Here is a 19043-nt window from a genome sequence, read left to right as displayed (position 1 = left end):
AATCCTCTTTGTAATACTTTCAACATGTCTTGTGATATCGGGACTCCAAATGTTTTATAACTCTATTTGTATTCCTTTCTTTATAATTTGTCCACCTGATGTATTTTGTGTTGGCTCTCCTACTACCATTGTTTTATGAAGTGCTTATTATTTGGTACAAGTTTCTTGTTTTTTTTTCTTTGATTGTGGAGCTTTTCTCCCCGGGCCTCTACTGAAAATGGACATCAATCCAGCTAGACTAGCCTGGTCAACAAATGTAAAATAAAATAAAATAAAAAATAAATAAATAAATAGTTGGGGGGGTTGTGGGGCACAGTCCCCCACATTAGTGGATGTGGGGGCACAGTCCTACTTAATTTGGTTTTCTGTTGTCTGGTTTTGTTTTACATTATTTGGTAAAACCGAACTAGGTGGGGGGCTACGCCCACTACACCCCGCCAATGTGGGGGGCTGTGCCCCCCCACCCCCTAAATATATATATACTAACACCAGGATCGCATTACAGTGGGAAAAGGACATATACCTTTGACTTGCCTTACAGTACTACTTGTTAGTGAAATAAGTTTTAGGTGAAATAAGCTTTAGGTGATTTGGTCTCAGTGAAATGAGTGTCAGTGAAATGGTCTTTCAATTAATTGATACAAATCTATATATATATATATATATATATATATATATATATATATATATATATATCTTTCAAAACTGAACTAGGACGGATCCAAGGTTTGGAGGTCCCCTATATCCTTATTTATGAGGTCCATGATGATTTTTTCCAATGTCTTACACATGAGGCTGGTTAAAATTATGGATCTATAGTTACCCATGTCTGTTGCTGAGCTCCCCTTATGAAGGGGGATAACAGTCGCTGTTTTCCATTCAGTGGGGACAAAGCCAGCACTCAGGCTGTGGTTGAATAGACTGCCTAATGGAGTAGCTCATTCTTGTTTTAGAACATTAAGAACGCAGCCCAAAATGCTATCTGATCCCATGGAGGCTGTGTTCTTAGCCTTGGGAAAGCACTGATGACTTGCTCTTTGAAGATGCAGGGAGTAGGAGATGATGACGACATGGTTTGTGTTATACTGGGGGGGCATAGGGGGGGTGAAATTTTTGCCAAACCTGTCTGCTAGCAGGATTCCAATTTCTGCAGAGTCAGTGTGTGTGATGCATTCACAATTAGCTCAGCACACATCTGAGTCCTACCTTTTAGGTTGCAAATGTAGCTGAAGAAAACCTTTTGGTTATCCTTGGCTATGGTTCCCAAATTTTTCTCACAGTTGCTCTTTGATGGTTTTACAAGTTGTCCTATTTGCTTGTTTAAGCTGAGGAGGGTGCTATTCCAATTCTGGGATGTCACTTTTATATTTTTAGACTGCAGCTTCTTTCACTTATTGCATAATTTATTAATGCTAGATGTCCACCAGGATGGTTTGTTTTTTCTTGAGGATTTTGCTTTAATCCTATCCAGCACAGCTGTGTCTACACATTTGTGTAGATCTTTATACAGTGCATTGGTGTGGTGTATACCTTAGTATAGCAATCAATGCCATCTGTGAAAACTGGAGCTTGGAAGTCAATTATACCTTCCCTTAGGAGGGTATAAGTAGCTTTGGTGAAGTTTCTTTAACCTAACTTCTCCTTTGGGAAGTTCTGATGCTATTGTTACTTCAAAAATGACTGATTTAAGGTTGGATTTAACCAGTGATGGCCATACACTTGAGGCATTGCATTCGTCACTCATACTGATGAGGACCAGTCTAGAATATTGGAGCCCTTTGTGGGGTGGTGCACTATTTGTTCCAGGGCATTTGACTTAACAAAGTCCAGGAACTTCTATGCGAGTGAGTTTGGGCTTGTATAAGTTTCCCAATTAATGGAAGGATAGTTGAAGTCACCCATGACTGGGGTGTTAGGTTGTACCTTAATTGTCCCAAGTAGGTCTAAATACGCTGTGTGGGCATCTTGTTTCATGGAAGGGGACCTGTAACTGATGATGATTTGAAAGGGGGGGGGTCTTGCCCACTGTAATATGGACTTGGAATAGGGCCATAGAGTTTTCTTGTCTAACCAGTCTAGAGGTGTAATAATCTTTAATGAAGACAGATACTCCACCTCCTTTGGTTCTCACACCTTTAATTTGCAGTCTGAAAGTATGAAAGGCATTGTAGCCTTGCAAGGCTGGGGTACTTTCTGTAGCCTTGAGCCAGGTTTCTGTGACTGCACAGACATCAACATCCTCCAGGGAGAGGAGTGCTTCCAGGGAGTGCAGTTTCTGATTTAAGCCTAACATTAATTAATCCTAGCATTTAGCAGCATGACCCTTACTTTCTTTGTGTTTGATATTTTCACATCGGGTGTTTTGCTGTTGTGACCTTGCCTAAAAAAGGCATTATAGGGGAGGCAAGTGTCTTAGCCAGCAACCGAAAGCCTAGAAGTGCCTGGTGAAGACTATCTCTGGAAAAGCAGTGTGGTCTATCCACCATGTCCCAAGCTGACATGAACTGGATCCGCTTAGAATGACACTAGAAACTATGCCGGTTATTGAAGTCAGTCATTGTCTGTTTATATTGTGGTATCATCCTAGGTGAGGGTAAAATGCTGCTCAAAGTTAGGGACATACCCACCTGGGACACATGTCTCTCTTCATATAGTCCAGAGAGGTACCATCTCAAGTTGTTTATACCAAGATGAACTATGACAGAGTCATAACGGTACTTGTTGATGAGAGACTTGAGTGCATGAGTGATCTGGTGAATCCTTGCACCAGACAGGCAGTTGACTATAACTTTCTCCTTTTTCAACCTGGTGAGTGTGGTATTTGTATGTCTCACTATAGAGTCACCTATAACTAAAACATCTGGAATAGCTGTACATTGCCTTAAGGGATTATTTGGTGAGACATAGGTGCTAGTGTTTTTATGTGCACTGGGTGGTTTGGGTGTTGTGTTAAGTGTAGCATGTTTGTGTTTTGGAGGTCTCTGGTGTTTATGTAGATTTCTGGAGAGTACCTCTACATATGAAGGTTTATGTGTTGGGTGCATATTACAAATAGGAGTCGTGGTATGTGAGCTGACTACCTGTTTAGTGTTGTTGTTCTGGACATGAGAGAGCAGTGATTCCAGATTTTTAGTGTAGGAGCATCTCTCACAAACTTTACTTGAGTGATTTAGGAGTAAGAGGCTGTCAGTGTACATGAGGTAGTTGCTACACTGCCTCAAAAAACATGTCTGCCAGGATGGCAGGAGAAACAGAGGGAAAGTGATAGTCCATAATGCAAGGTTTAAATATGGCATGTCAGCAGATAAGGAGAAAAAAATAAGGGTATCAAACAGGGAGCTATTTTAGGGTGAATAACCTATGGGGTGTACAGTAGAAGGTCTATAAAATAGGGGATATATAGGGTATGATGTTGATAGGTAAGAGGTAAAATATCTGCTGTGTGTTTTTCACTGAACACCTGAGAGCTATTCAAGAACTGCTCTGCTAGATAGCAACCACTTCTAAGGGAAAATACTTCTATTGGTGCTTTTGCAGCTATAATTGCCAAGAGTTATCCCTTCTGTGTGGTAGTGCATGATGGTGTGCTACGTGCAAGCAAGAGCAAAGCAGCTAATACAAAAAAACCAATGAAAAAGCTCAACCTGAGCCCTGCACCAATGAAATTGCCCAAATTGAGCCCTGAACCAGTAACCTTCAATTATATAGTCCTAATGTACACTCCTGCCATGAGGGTACAGGGGGGACCTCTCCAAAAAAAGATGTCCTGATTTTTAGTGCTCATTCTACACACACAACTGAATTCAGCCTGTCTGAATCCAGTCTATACTATGGCCAACAAAAGTGCAACAATACAACAGAAAAAAAGCAGGATCATGTTTTATTAAATAAACAACAGTGTAAAAAGCAGCACAGCTTTTTCTGAATTAATAATAGCAACAGTATAAAACAGCAGGAATAGATCTTTCCTTAAATTAAGTAAAAGCAGCAGTTGGTATGAAACACAGTTAAAGTGCAACAAATGCAGTAGTAAAATACACTGCTGAAGTACAGTCACAGTATATTTGAGAAGTGCAAGGAAAAAATACTTTGAGCCCTTTTGTGGGCTTCCCAGTCAGAAAGACCAGGTAAACACCTACAGCCACTAGATGAATAATCCCGGTTCTCCTAATGTAAAAGCAGAGTAATATAGTGCTACCACAAACAAACTTAAAGATATGGATACAGCAGTGTACGTTAAACAACTTGTGGAGTACCGTAAGTCTGCCTGCAGATTTACTTGTTGAGTACCTGCCACCTGCCTACAGAGTTATTTGTGGAGTACTAGAATCTCACCTGCAGATTTACTTGTACAGTTCCAGCCACCTGCCTGCAGATTTACTTGTGGAGTCCCAGAATCCTACCTATAGATTTATTTGTGGAGTATCAGAAGCCTGTCTGTAGATTACCAGACAGAAGCATGGATAATTCAACCAGCACCCTAGGCCAGTACTATGCAATCACAATAATCAGCTTATTGCAGTTAGATCTAACCCCTCCTCCTGTTCTTACATCAAGTGAAAAAAGAAAAGAAAAAAAAAAAATCCTTCTAACGGCGCACCACACCTCCCCCAACCATTTAGGTCCTGTTTACGAGCCCTGCCTCTAACCCTCCTTTAACTTATTTTATTGAAAAAGCAAAAAGGATAAAAAATAATGTCTTCTTTTAAACTGTAGCAAACAGTTGCTACCCTGCCTGCGCAGAATGCTATTTCACTCATGTTTTAGCTTAAACAAAAAAAGACTTCTTTTTGGTATAACTGTTGCTATAGCTATTGCTATAGTTTGTATCCTCGCTTAACAAAGCACTACGGCACTCATGTTTAAATAAAAAAAAAATCTTTTTAAGCTGTAGCAAACAGTTACTACAGGTTATACCCTGCTTGCACGGAGTACCACACAGTTCATGTTATAGTTAAAAAAAATAAAAACTGTGGCAAACTGCTTGCTACAATGTAGCAAGCATTTGCTACAGTTTAGACCATGTGCAGAGCACTGCAACTCTGATCACAAATGAAATACCAGCTTTTAAAAGTCAGCATGGTATTAAAGAGAGGTATGTAGATCTACTTATGGAGTACTAGGAACTTAACTGTGTAGATATACCAGGAACCTAATTCTGAATGTGTAGGAACTTAACTGTGTAGATATACCAGGAACCTAATTCTGGATGTGTGAAGCAGCTTGACCTGTATTGTAATACCTCAGAATTTTAAAGATGTTTGGCATTTTTTAAGAGACTTTAAAACTGGATTAACAAATCCTGAACTAGTTAGTAATCAAAAAGTATAGTGTAACACAAAGCACACAGTTCATTTCATACAGATATAGGTGCCTTCATTTTCTATTAAACTTTTCAATGAATGGAAAGAAAGCAGTTGTATCAGCATAACAAAATGTACAGTTCTAGAAAGTAGAGCAGCTACAGTTTGTCACATTATATAAGTGGCCCTGTTAAGTCTATCAGTGTTGCATCGTCTTTCACCTTTGCATAACTTACTCCAACTCCCTCCGATCCTACATCCGTCCCAAGTATCCCTTACCTGTTTCACTGATGTGCTATGTGCTGCTGCCACTGACAGCACATTATATGGCTTGTTTCTCACATTCTTCATGAAATAATACTTTCTTAAGTCAGCCCTTTCACTATTCATCTTACACATCACACATATGCACGAAAAAACAAAAAACACCAAACTGTTCAGTCACTACCAGTTTATTACTGATCGGGTACCTCGGCAATTCGCCTTATCAGGATAATTCATCAATTTCACAGTGTATCTTAAATACAGGTAAGATGCCAATAAATTAATTAAGCATTCAATTATGTAATTAATTAACTTCTAAACATTATCCAATCACATCTATTTAAACACATTAAGACCATGTTTTAATAACAACAAAACACATAAAACATTCACTTTAAATATTAATTTTATGGACAAACATTAATGTCAAGATTTAAACCCCTAGAGAATACTGTTCTAAAGTTTGATATCATTTTTCTCTCTAATAAATTCAATTTATGAACAAAATCACCTCCTCTGGGAAGAAAAGGCTAAGCTAGCACACTAAAAAAAAATATCCAGTATCCAAACCTTGCAAAAAACGGAACGGCAGGCTGCCAGTGTTGAATACCAGGAGCAAAGGGGTTGGTCAAATGGCAAGTTGTGGATGTGGTAAATAAATAGGTAAAGTGTCACTAAAAACATTAAAGACAACTAGCCCCTGCATTGCTGCCCCCCAACTAGACATACTTATAAATATTCCACAAAACTATATACCTTACACCCCAATCCTCTCTTTCTACCACTATGAGATTTTACTTAGTTTATCAGCTGTAGACCTGGTAGTTTATTAGCTGTAGACCTGGTTATGGTCTCTCATATTTCATGTTAGTTCCTAAAGCAAAAAGTGCAGTTTTGTACCTACCATAAATGTAGATGTTCGAGGATCCACATTGCTGCAGTCATAACCTGTGGGTAGTCCGCTGTCCTCGGTCGGCCCAAATACCAAAGTGTTAGGCTGGCGTCGGTCATAGTCGCTCAGATCTGACGTCAGTACGCAGTGGTACTAAAGCGCATGACCGACGCCATATCCTCAGTCTTTCTTGCCCCAGATGTCAGAAGGCCTAAAAAAGAAAGGCCATAGCCAAAAATAGAAAATACCCAACCACCAATTACAGAAAAAATAATTACCCCAAAAGCAACACAGCAACCCTAAACTACAGAGGGGAAGGAGGGAGGGTAAATTGGACTGCAGCAATGTGGATCCTCAAACATCTACATTTATGGTAGGTACAAAACTGTACTATGTTCTTCGTCTCACATTGCTGCAGTCATAACCTGTGGGTAGAATCCCAAAGCAAAGGTAAGAGAGGATGGCAAAATCAAAAAGCACTAGGAGCTGCTAACATGCCCTGTAAAACTGCAGTGGCAAACCCAGCCCTAGATTTGGAATAAAGAGGGAGATGGTAATGTTTAGTAAAAGTGTGCACTGAACTCCAAGTAGCTGCCTCCAAAATATCCTTAGTAGCTACTCCCCTTAAAAAAGCAGTAGAAGTGGCAGTAGCCCTAGTGGAATGAGGTCTAATCCCAGCCGGAACCTCCTTTCCATGATGAGAATAACAAAAAGCAATACAATGGCTAATCCACTTAGAAATAGTTTGCTTTGAAACAGGTTTTCCTTGTGAACCCAAGGCAAAAGAAATGAATAACTGTTGAGACTGCCTGAACCCTTTAGTTCTGCTCAAATAATAACGTAACTGCCTGTGAATATCCAAAGAGTGCAAAATTTTTTCCCCTTTATTTTGGGGATCAGCATAAAAAGTAGGCAAATGAATAGATTGGTTCAAGGCCACATCAGAAACAACTTTAGGCATAAAAGTAGGGTTAGTACGCAGGGATACCCTATCCTTATGAAATATCAGGAAAGGTTCAACTGCCATTAGAGCCTGTAATTCAGATACCCTTCTAGCAGACGTAATGGCCAACAAAAAAGCAGTCTTCCAAGACAAAAATTTCAACTCAGCTGTAGCTGCAGGTTCAAAAGGAGGTAAAGTCAGCTTTTCCAACACAAAATTGAGATCCCAGGAAGGAGTAGGAGCTCTACGTGGGGATCTTATGTTCTTTGCCCCTCTAAGAAATTGCTTAAACAAAGGGTGAGAAAATAATGGTGGGTCACAGTCATAGTGAGCAGAAATGGCTGCAGCATGAACTTTCACGGAGGAGAAAGACAAACCCTTGTCTAATAATTCTGTAAGGTATTGTAGTGTAACACTCAAATTAGGCCGTGAAACATCAAAGCTCTTTGCTGTGCTCCAAAGAAAAAATCTCCTCCATTTATCAGCATAAACTTTCCTTGTACTAGGCCGCCTGGCTTCCAAAATGACATTTAAAACTTGTTGAGGAAGCTGCGACCCCCCAGGGTCTAAAACAGAATATGCCAGGCTGTCAGATGCAGGGACTGTATCCTGACATTGAGGAAATGATTGCTTGCCTGAGACAAAAGGTGTGGAATTGTTGGCAAAGGCCAAGGAGGCTCCCAAACTAAACTCCTCAGCAAAGGGTACCAGTGCTGACGTGGCCAATCTGGAGCTATAAGGATCATGCAAGGCTTGTCCTGTCTGACCTTCAAGAGCACCTTGGGAAGGAGAGGCAGAGGAGGAAAGGCATAGACGTGAAGGTTGTTCCAACTGAAAGATAGAGCATCCACTTTCCAAGCTTCTGGGTGAAACATCTTTGTGCAAAATTTTGGCAGTTGGAAATTTTGTGGGGACGCGAACAGATCTATGTCTGGAGTTCCCCAAGCCACTGTCAACTGTTGAAATACATAAGGATCCAATTTCCACTCATGGGGATCCACCATTTGCCTGCTCAAAACATCTGCTAAGGAGTTCTGTGCTCCTGGCAGAAACCTTGCTTGAAGAGTGAGGTGCAAACTCAGAGCAGTCTCCCACAAAATCATAGCTTGTCTGCAAAGAGGGTACGAATGGGTTCCCCCCTGCTTGTTGATGTACCACATGACTGTTGTGTTGTCTGTTTGAATCAACACCTGTCCCGGTTGAAGTAGATCCTTGAAAGCCATCAGTGCAAATTGGACTGCTAACATCTCCTTCATGTTGATATGCAAATGCTGTAGTCTGGGAGGCCACGTGTCTTGAACCCATCTCCCATTGAAATGTGCTCCCCAAGCCATGTCCGAGGCATCTGTCGTTAAGATCTGACTCGCCTCTGGTCGGGTCACAGAGAGTCCCTTGTTTAGGTGACATTCCTGAGCCCACCACAAAAATTCCCTTTGGATGCAAGGTATTATCTGAATGACAGTGTCCAAATCATGGCAGTGTTGAGTCCATACACTTTTGAGATACCATTGTACCTTCCTCATATGTAGTTTGGCATTGGGAAGTACCAGAATACAAGATGCCATGAACCCCAAGGCTTGAAGGACTGTCCTTGCAGTCAGCCTGGACAGAAGGGATAATTGCTGAAAGTATAGGGGAAGATTTCTTTGTTTGTCCGGGGTCAGAAAAGCCATCTGAGAGGCTGTATTCAGTCTCACACCCAGAAAGCACATGTCCTGCGAGGGTACTAGACTGGACTTTGTTTCGTTCACTGAATACTCTAGGCACCTTAACACTGCCATTACATACTGTAGATGCTGAAGTAACTTGACTTTGTCTTGAGCAAGAATCAGGCAATCGTCCAGATAAGGATAAATTTGTATTCCTCTTAGTCTTAAGAAGGCTATCACAGGAGCCAGGACCTTTGTGAACACCCTGGGTGCAGTAGATAAGCCAAAGGGCAATGCAGAGAACTGATAATGAAAAGTACCAGCCCGAAAACGCAGGAACCTCCTGCAGCTGGGCCTGATAGGAATGTGAAGATAAGCCTCTTTGAGATCCAGAGTTACCATCCAGTGATCTTTTCCTAGCAGAGGCAGAAGTTGCTGTAAAGTTAACATCTTGAATTTTGGGATGTCTAGGTATGTGTTGAGAATAGACAAATCCAGAATTGGCCTCCAAGTGTTCGCCTTCTTTGGCACAAGGAACAGGTGAGAATAAAATCCTAGGCCTACTTCTGAGGGAGGTACCACCTGAATAGCCCCCATTTTTAAAAGTAAAGAAATCTGTTTGTGAGCCTCCAGCTTTTGCTGAGGAGGTACGTCCGGCATGCCTTTGAAAGGAGGCAAGGTGTGAAAATAAAACTTGTAGCCTCGATCTATAATGTCCAACACCCATTTGTCCTGGGTGACCAAAAGCCAATTTTGCTTGAAAAGTGCCAACTTTCCTCCTAGAGGAGCTGCCAGACAGGAGGAATCTGGCAGCTGGAGATACAGGTCATTGGGTCTGTTTACGAAAAGGCTGACCCCTGCCCTCACCAGAAGATTGTGCAGGAGAACTCCACGTCCTAGGTCTGAAAGAACCCTGAGCATGAGCTATGCCCCTACCACGTCTAGATCTGCCCTTAGACTGGTAATCGGAAGAAGGATAAGCCCATCCTTTTGCAGGCCAATTTCTGCTAAACTTAGGGGGCTGCACTTGTAAAAATTCCTTAACTGTCTGCATGGACTTAGCTTTGTCTTCCATTTTCTTCAAAACTGACTCCACAGGAGAACCAAAAAGAACTTCAGATTGGAGGGGAGCATCCAAAATTCGAGCTTTAACATGCTCTGACAAATTTTGATCTTTAAGCCAGGCGTGCCTATGAATAACTGAACCAGTGGCAGCCACCCTGGAAGAAGCCTGAAGAGCATCAAAGCCACACTGCAAGGAATGCTTACCTACCTGATCAGAGGCATGAACTAAATCTTGCAATTCCTTACACTCTATACCCTCAGCTAAAGCATCTACCTTAGATTTCAACTGACTTAACAGAAAATTCTGGTACTTCAGCATATGAAACTGGCAATTCAAAGCCCTCATAGCTAGTGTGGAGGAGGTATACACTTTTTTACCCCACCTATCCAAAGCTCTAGAATCTTTATCCAGAGGAACTGGATTCTTTACTACAGAAGCCCTGACACCCTTAGGTCCCTGGCTAATAGTTTCTGGGTCAGCTCTAGGACTCTTATATAAATATTTATGAGCCTCTGGAACTCTGTAATACCTGTCTGGCTTGACAGGGGCCGGAGGTAAAGAATCAGGATTACGGGAAGCCTCAGAAAAAACATCCTGAACAACATCCAAAACAGGGGGGAATGGCCAAGGGCCTATGCTGTGGTAAAAACAAAAATTCCCTAAGCCTCTTACGAGAATCGGAGAAATCCTGACCTTCCCACTTAAAATGCTCCCTCATGGAATGCAGGGTTTCAGAAAAAGAAAAATCCTCTGGAGGAGAAGCAGAAGGACAGGAGTCCTCTGCATCCGAATCAGAATAGGGAGGAAAATCCTGAGTAATCTGAGGAATGCTCCAAACCCTCCACCTCTGTCTCCACCCTAGGCCTCTTATCTGGAGGGCGCATAGAACCTCTGATTAAAGTCATCAAATCCTCTGCCATTTTCAGCATATGTTTTTTAGGAACAGAGCCTGCAGAACTAGGGCTGACGCCTGTGCCAGAAAGACCAGGCCTAGCTTTAGAAGGTGCTTTAGTGACAGAAGTAGAAGGCCTAACAACCTTACGTAAAGAAGGAACTACAGAAACTTGAGAGGCCCCCTCGGCCTGACCTAACTTCTGAGAGGCCAATTCCTGTAATATTAAAGGCTCCCCCCCTGAGACACAGCTGAAACCTCGGCTGGATCCACAGATTCCACCGTAGTTTCCAAAAAACCGGCGTCCGCAACGGACGACTCATCCTGCTTAGACTTTAACGATTTATCTTTTCGCTTCTTAGCGGTAGCGGGCGTCGGAGGATCCGATGGCATGTTGTAGTTACACCGCTTACCAAAAACAAGTCTAGCACAATCTAACCTGCGTTTAATGGTGCGCTTATTAAATCTAGCGCAAAAGCGACACCCGACTACGTCGTGCTCAGGCCCCAAGCAAGGAATACAGAGAGAGTGGTAGTCCCTATGAGGTATCTGTTTCCCACAAGAAATACAATTATTAACTTTTTCTGACATCCGGATTTAACTGAGGCAAGAAAAGACAAAAATATTCTAACGGGTACTTAGCCCAACTTGGTCTTCGGTCTGAAACTCAGAATACGAAAATTTCAGGACGCCGAACGGCACTTGCAAATGCTGCTTCTGCTTTGGACCATGCAGCAAGAAAGACTGAGGATATGGCGTCAGTCATGCGCTTTAGAACCACTGCGTACTGACGTCAGATCTGAGCGACTATGACCGACGCCAGCCTAACACTTTGGTATTCGGGCCGACCGAGGACAGCGGACTACCCACAGGTTATGACTGCAGCAATGTGAGACGAAGAACATCAGCAACTAAACAGAAGCATGTATAGTCAATACACACACACACACACACACATATATATATATATATATATATATATATATATATATATATATATATATATACATATATATATTTTGCTGTTCATTTGTTCATTTAAAAATGTCTGCTGGATTTAACCCCTGATGACACTTCCTGCAGGTGCTTGCTAGTTTATAACATAGGGTTACTTCTTACTGCCATCTGTGCTATGAGGGTGAGTCTTCATTTTACTCATAGCCATCAACACTATTCGTTTTATCTAAATATCACTTAAGATACTAATTACAATGTCTTAAGTTATTTATGGGGGATGGTATGCCCCTTTTAATGATCCCAGCACAGAACAAATTTGTAACTGGTACAGGGAGTTTGAAGTGTTGCGTACATCTTTCTTGATTTCTTCAACTTCCCACTTATTTTCATAACCCTAAACTACCAGAGCATTGAGACAGTATGAAGTGTATATACATACAAACAATGTTGTTGTTAATAAAACTTATAGAAAACAGCAGAACTTACATAGGATCCAGGTGAGCACTTGGTTCGTCAAGGAGTAAGATTTTTGCTTTACTGAGTATGGATCTTGCCAAACACAGCAGCTGCCTATGCCCATTACTCAGAACATAACCCTCGTCCAACAGAATGAAATCAAGTTTATCAGGAAACTGTTCAATCACAGACTTCAATCCAACCTGTGCGAAAAGGAAAACAGGACTATAAAACAAAACCACATGCACAATTCATAGGTTAGTACTAAGCTAACTGCTCTTGCGAGCCATTTTAAACCTAGTCAATTATCCCTTGTGAGACTCAAACCCTGCACCTTGTGCTTGTAAGGCAAACACCTCAACCATTAGGCCACCCTCCCCATGCTATTCACTGCATCATTATTTGTGAAATCTTAAGGTACAGTGGAGTACTCTATGGGTAAGATACCTGAACCCCTTAGCCTGAGTGTGTTAAAAACAAAACTATGAGTCAAAGTTATCTACTTACTAACAAATGCAAGGTGCTTGTTAACATATTATGCACGAAAGGTGCTTGTTAACACAAAGGATGCTTGTTAACAAATATGTATGCAAATTGTTTATTAACACATATCTATGCAAGGTGCTTGTTAACACATACGTATGCAAGGTGCTTATTAACACATATCTGTGCAAAGTGCATGCTAACACATACGTATGCAAGGTGCTTATTAACACATATCTGTGCAAAGTGCATGCTAACACATACGTATGCAAGGTGCTTGTTAACACATATGTTTGCAAGGTGCTTGTTAACACACATCATGGAGTAGTGTAGTGATGTTATTAAATGCACTTTCTGTACTTTACAGCTTGAGCTTTTTAAAAGATTTTTATTATTATTACATGTGCACCGTGTTTTGATTTAATCATTGCAGCATCCTGAGGAAAGATGTTTAATAAAAATCAAACATTTGTTACAGAACCTTTCTAAGCAGAACAACAGTAAAGCAGATGCAAGGAAAGAAAAATAAAAGGGGTACAAAACAACTTCAGTGAAACAACTCAAATGTAAGACAATTAAAGCAATTTGGAAATCGTGTGCAATATTAAAGAACTACAACATTTATACTCATGCATATCTATTCCATACCTCTCAACCTCTTACAGCAAGAAATCTGGACAAAGCCATAAATAATGGGGGGGGCAATGCACCAAAAATAGGGATACATTTTAAATATTGCTCTTACAAACTTAGAAAAGTGAATAATAGGTTTTGCATTAGCTTGAATTTTCTGAAGGGTATGAAGTCTAAAACTCAGTTGTCTGTCATTATTTTCTGAATTCAACCCTCAAAGATTTGTCAGAAAGCCATAATTCTATGAGAAACAGAACAAAAATATGAGGCAAGAATCTGGACTTTCTGCGAAAATCTGTTCATTTGAGAGCTATATTATTGCTAATGTCACATGTCCATGTTTTTATTTGTTCATAGTCAAGCATTGTAATATTTCAGCACTATTTGAACAAGTCGAACCAGTAAGTAATTTTCCAGCTTGCCCATGTGCTATTTGTATTTTCAGATAATTATTTGTTTTGACTATTTTTTACCTAACACACATTAGGAATGGTAAGAAATAACATTGAACTGTACACAACAGTTCCACTATTCTAAGCAGAACTGTAATACCTGCAAACAACGATAAGACAAATGCAACTAAAGAAAAATATAAAAGGTAGAAAAATAACTCCAGCGAAACAACAGCATATTGGAAATTCAGTACAATATTAAAGGACAAGCACACATGGGCATATAACTTGAATCTCACACAACTTAGTCCTCATATTATTTTTCCTCTGCCACCCCTACCTACAGCTCATTTTCACACACTTTCAATTCCCCTCTCTCTATTTCTCTCTGTTTCCCTTGCTTTCCTTTCTTTTTCATACCTTCTTTCTCCACCTTTTTTCCTTCCACTTTCAAACTCATACTATTAATATTGTAAATATTGTATATCCACACTTTTCTAAATCATCTGTATGCAAATTATCATATCTTACTCTCACAAGCTGTATATCAACATGTCGTGCAGTTTTGCATCATTTAGTTCTATGATATAATCTGTACCTTTTAACTCTACTAATTTATTTCTTTCTTTTCTACTTTCCAGGCAGAACCTGAAAATGGTCCATCTGGATCAGTGTTATGCACTGATTAATAGATTAAAAAATAAATAAATACAACTTTATAGAAAAGTAAAGATGTGGTTCTAAGAGGAATATGCTGTCAGTCCAAAACAAAAATGGCTTCTATTAACATTTTATAATAACAACAAATATTCTAGCTGTGGCTGTGGTTACTAGTGTTTCTTTTCTGTAACAATTGGTACTGCTTTCTTTCCAGACTAATACAACACTCTGTGTGATAAGTGCACAAACTTTGCTTTATTGTTAAACATTGCCGGTATTCCAGGAAAAAAGGTGCCCCACACTATAATATTCTCATTTCAAACAGCAAAGAACAGGATGTGTTACTGCTATTACAAACTACTTTAATAACACTCAGCTTATTTTACTATGCTTTATGTACCACTGAAGCAAGCAGTGAGAATAATTTCACACTGCAGAGCCCCACACTATAGCAGTCACTATAGTGATTAAAATGTGCAACGTTAATATACTACAAACCTAAGGAAAAACTTGCAAGCAAATAAAAACAAAAAAAATGACAACTGACTACAAAACACAAAGGGGTGAACTATAATATTCCTAACTGGCCTATGTTATGGGCATTTAGTCTTATTAAGATTCATAGAGTTTAGAAGGCAGAGCTAGTGTAATCATCATCTAGCCAATACTCATGCTTATATGGAGCATCCTGTTTCCAGGTGGGCAAAAGAAGTCTAGGATAAATTTACAGTTCGCCATCTATTTGTTGATGTTTACCTTAAAAGAAGCAAAGGCGTATCACTCCTTTTTTATAGGTAACAAATATTATTTTAGAGTGCGGTGTCATGGCGGTGAATGGAACATAGTTATCTCATGGTGCATACACATCTGTGCCTATGCCTGCACACACATCTGTGCCTATGCCTGATGTCTAACATGCACAACATGGTTATCTAATGGTGCACACACATCTGTGCCCATGCCTGATGTCTAACATGCACAACATGGTTATCTTATAGTGCACACACATCTGTGCCTATGCCTAATGTCTAACATGCATAAGATGGTTACCTTATGGTGCACATGCATCTGTGCCCATGCCTGATGTCTACCATGTACAACATAGTTATTTTATGCTGCAGACAAGTCTGTGCCCATGCCCGATGTCTAACATGCACAACATGGTTATCCTATGGTGCACACACATCTGTGCCCATGCCTGATGTCTAACATGCACAACATGGTTATCTTATGGTGCACACACATCTGTGCCTATGCCTGATGTCTAACATGTATAAGATGGTTCCCTTATGGTGCACATGCATCTGTGCCCATGCCTGATGTCTAACATGCACAACATGGTTGTTTGTGCCCAAGCCTGATGTCTAACATACACAACATGGTTATCTTATGATGCACACACATCTGTGCCCATGCCTGATGTTTAACATGCACAACATAGTTATTTTATGCTGCACACAAGTCTGTGCCCATGGCCGATGTCTAACATGCACAACATGTTATCCTATGGTGCACACACATCTGTGCCCATGCCTGATGTCGAACATGTACGACATGGTTATCTTATGGTGCACACACATCTGTGCCCATGCCTAATGTCTAACATGCACAACATAGTTATCTTATGCTGCACACATCTGTGCCCATCCCCAATGTCTAACATGCACAGCATGGTTATCTTATGGTGCACACACATCTGTGCCCATGACCGATGTCTAACATGCACAACATTGTTATCTTATGGTGCACACACATCTGTGCCCATGCCTGATGTCTAGCATGCACAACATTGTTATCTTATGGTGCACACACATCTGTGCCCATGCCTGATGTCTAGCATGCACAACATGGCTATCTTATGGTGCACGTGCATCTGTGCCCATGCCTGATGTCTAACATGCACAACAAAGTTATATTATGGTGCACACACATCTGTGCCCATGCCTGATGTCTACCATGCACAACATGGCTATCTTATGGTGCACATGCATTTGTGCCCATGCCTGATGTCCAACATGCACAACATAGTTGTATTATGGTGCACACACATCTGTGCCCATGCCTGATGTCTAGCATGCGCAACATGGTTATCTTATGGTGCACACACATCTGTGCCCATGCCTGATGTCTAACATGCACAACATGGCTATCTTATGGTGCACATGCATCTGTGCCCATGCCTGATGTCTAACATGCACAACATGGTTATCTTATGGCGTACACACATCTGTGGCCATGCTTGATTGTAAGACTAGTCTATCTTTATTTCTTGGATGGCAGTCTACAGTAAGACTAACATACAGTTTTCTTCTCTATCATGTTATGTCTCTCCCATTGCCTACTATCAACCTTCCTTCCTCAGAAGCTGCCACACAGGCAGTTAAGTCCCTAACCCTGACCCCTGTGGGGTAATCATTGTAGGGGTGCTTTATGCCCTCCCTCTGACATGTTTGTGATATTTTAAATATGTGTTTAGGGGGCTGCCATCATCAGCTTGGAGCACCAAGCTCACTTCCCTTGGTCCTACATCTGTTATTGTCATGGAAGACTCTTACTTGTGCAGAAGCAATTTAATTAAACAAGGCCATCATTTCTCGCAGGGTGGGCAAACTGGCATGTGATGACCATTTCCATCCTCTCCACCTGGCCCTTCCAGCTCCCAAGCAACTAGTCAAGTACAGCTCATCTCACCTCAGTTGCAGTCACAGTTTCATTCTCTCTCTTTGCCATAGTGCAATGTCACTGCCATTCATGAACTTAGGAACTGCAAAACATGGTGTGACACCTTATCTGCATATGTACTACATAGATGGACTTTTCCAGATACAGCGTAGTATATGCAGATAAACTAGGAAGTTAGGGAATGTTTCTGAATTGTCTAGTGCTCTGGTATGTGGTTTATACCATGTACCAGCCATATGCATTTGTTCACTATGTTTAAGACTCTCAGCCTTATCCACTGCTTTGGCCCACTGTGGACAATCTGGGTATTCATTTTAAGGAGCTATGTCAAAGCACTAAAAATTATTGGTGACCAGTTGACCAGTATACTTAAGGTTCCTTTTTTCCCAAATGAAGAGTGCCAATGTGTATGGTATAGACTAAACTATCAAAAACTTAAAATATTTATGCTGCTGCCCATGAAGTGTTGCAAAGACAACTCTAGACAATAATTGTTGAAAAAGGCCACACAAGATCAGAATGAACATTAGACAATCTCTGATTGAGGATCAAATTTTTGACAAGGAGAAGCAAAATTTTGCTCTCAGAGGGGGGGCAGTCAGGCAACCCTTCAGGGATAGTTATGCTCTCTGTCAGAGAAAGGACCATGATATCCTTAGTTCTATAGATTTCCATGACCTCTGGGTCTGCATCCATTAAAGGGACCACCTTCGCCATGACCACCCCTTTCACAACTGGAATCATAGAGATGATGCTGGGTTTTCCTAAACCATAGAGACTTGGACTCCATTCCAGTTCCTGTTGTAAAACTGAGGGGACTTCAATCTGATTCCTATGGTAGATAATGTCTTCCCATATTCTTTGCACGTCTGCATCTATTCCTTGGCCTGTAGACCAAAAAGGGCTGGTCCATCATATGGTGCATTGATGAAAGATGTCTTAAAGCTGTCAGCAAAGTCACAAAGGTGAAGCCAGGTATGATGCCTCATATTAATGCCTAAGCCTGAGGTATGGTACTCTCCATCAGCTACATTTTGCACGAACTGCATACAGAGATTTGTGATATTCAACACAGTGCTCATTGTGGTCTCAGTTTCCTAGAGTCTGGAGTGAGTAGCTTCTTTATAAAACAGCTGGAGCTGAAGTAGAAGGGTTGGTAGGCATTGACAGAGAAGTCAACTCTAACCTCATTTACCTTTGGATCTGATGTGGCAGTCATTCATTGGTTTTCCTTTTCCATTAATGCTTCTCATTTCCTTTAATTTAGTTTTGTCTTTGTCTTTACCTCTTTCTTTCTTTTTTCTAGGTTTGTCTGACTCAGGGTCAGGAGGCAGCAAACTCTTTAAGATAAATTTGTTTCTTCCGTCCGACAAAACATTTGGACCAAAGGACTTACAACCTTCACATTCCTCAGATAAATGTTCTATGCATAGTCACAAAACTCGCATGTTCACCGAGGGGTAATTTTAATCCCACATTTCAAACATTTCTGAAAAAGTTTCACTTTCTTATCTAGAGGATGTCAAGAAAAATAGAACAGCAAGAACAATAGACCATGTAAACTTTTTCTATGTACAAGTTGTAGACACACACACACACACACACACATATATATATATATATATATATATATATATATATATATATATATATATATATGGTCTCCACAGAGGCCGTGGGTGGATGTGTGTTCTTCCAATCCCTGTGGATACTAAATTATGTGTAGTCCTCACTACATTTGCCAGGGAGACCTTCCTGAGACAGACCAGGA

General features: G+C 40.7%; 1 protein-coding gene across 2 annotated transcripts in view; it reads right to left on the bottom strand.

The window, feature by feature from the left end:
* Positions 1 to 19043, bottom strand: part of CFTR (CF transmembrane conductance regulator) — a 1712697-nt gene that overhangs the window by 45075 nt on the left and 1648579 nt on the right. For both annotated transcript variants that reach the window (XM_044088720.1, XM_044088721.1), the window contains one exon: positions 12453 to 12625. In XM_044088720.1, the coding sequence (XP_043944655.1) occupies positions 12453 to 12625 (173 nt within the window). The remainder of the gene's footprint in view (positions 1 to 12452; positions 12626 to 19043) is intronic.

This window comes from Protopterus annectens, chromosome 11.part0 (genome assembly GCF_019279795.1).
Source record: "Protopterus annectens isolate FY-2018-M chromosome 11.part0, PAN1.0, whole genome shotgun sequence".
In the NCBI taxonomy this organism is placed as follows: Eukaryota; Metazoa; Chordata; order Ceratodontiformes; family Protopteridae; genus Protopterus; species Protopterus annectens.
The sequence above is the reverse complement of the archived record's forward strand: the minus strand, read 5'-3'. Positions and strand labels throughout refer to the sequence as shown.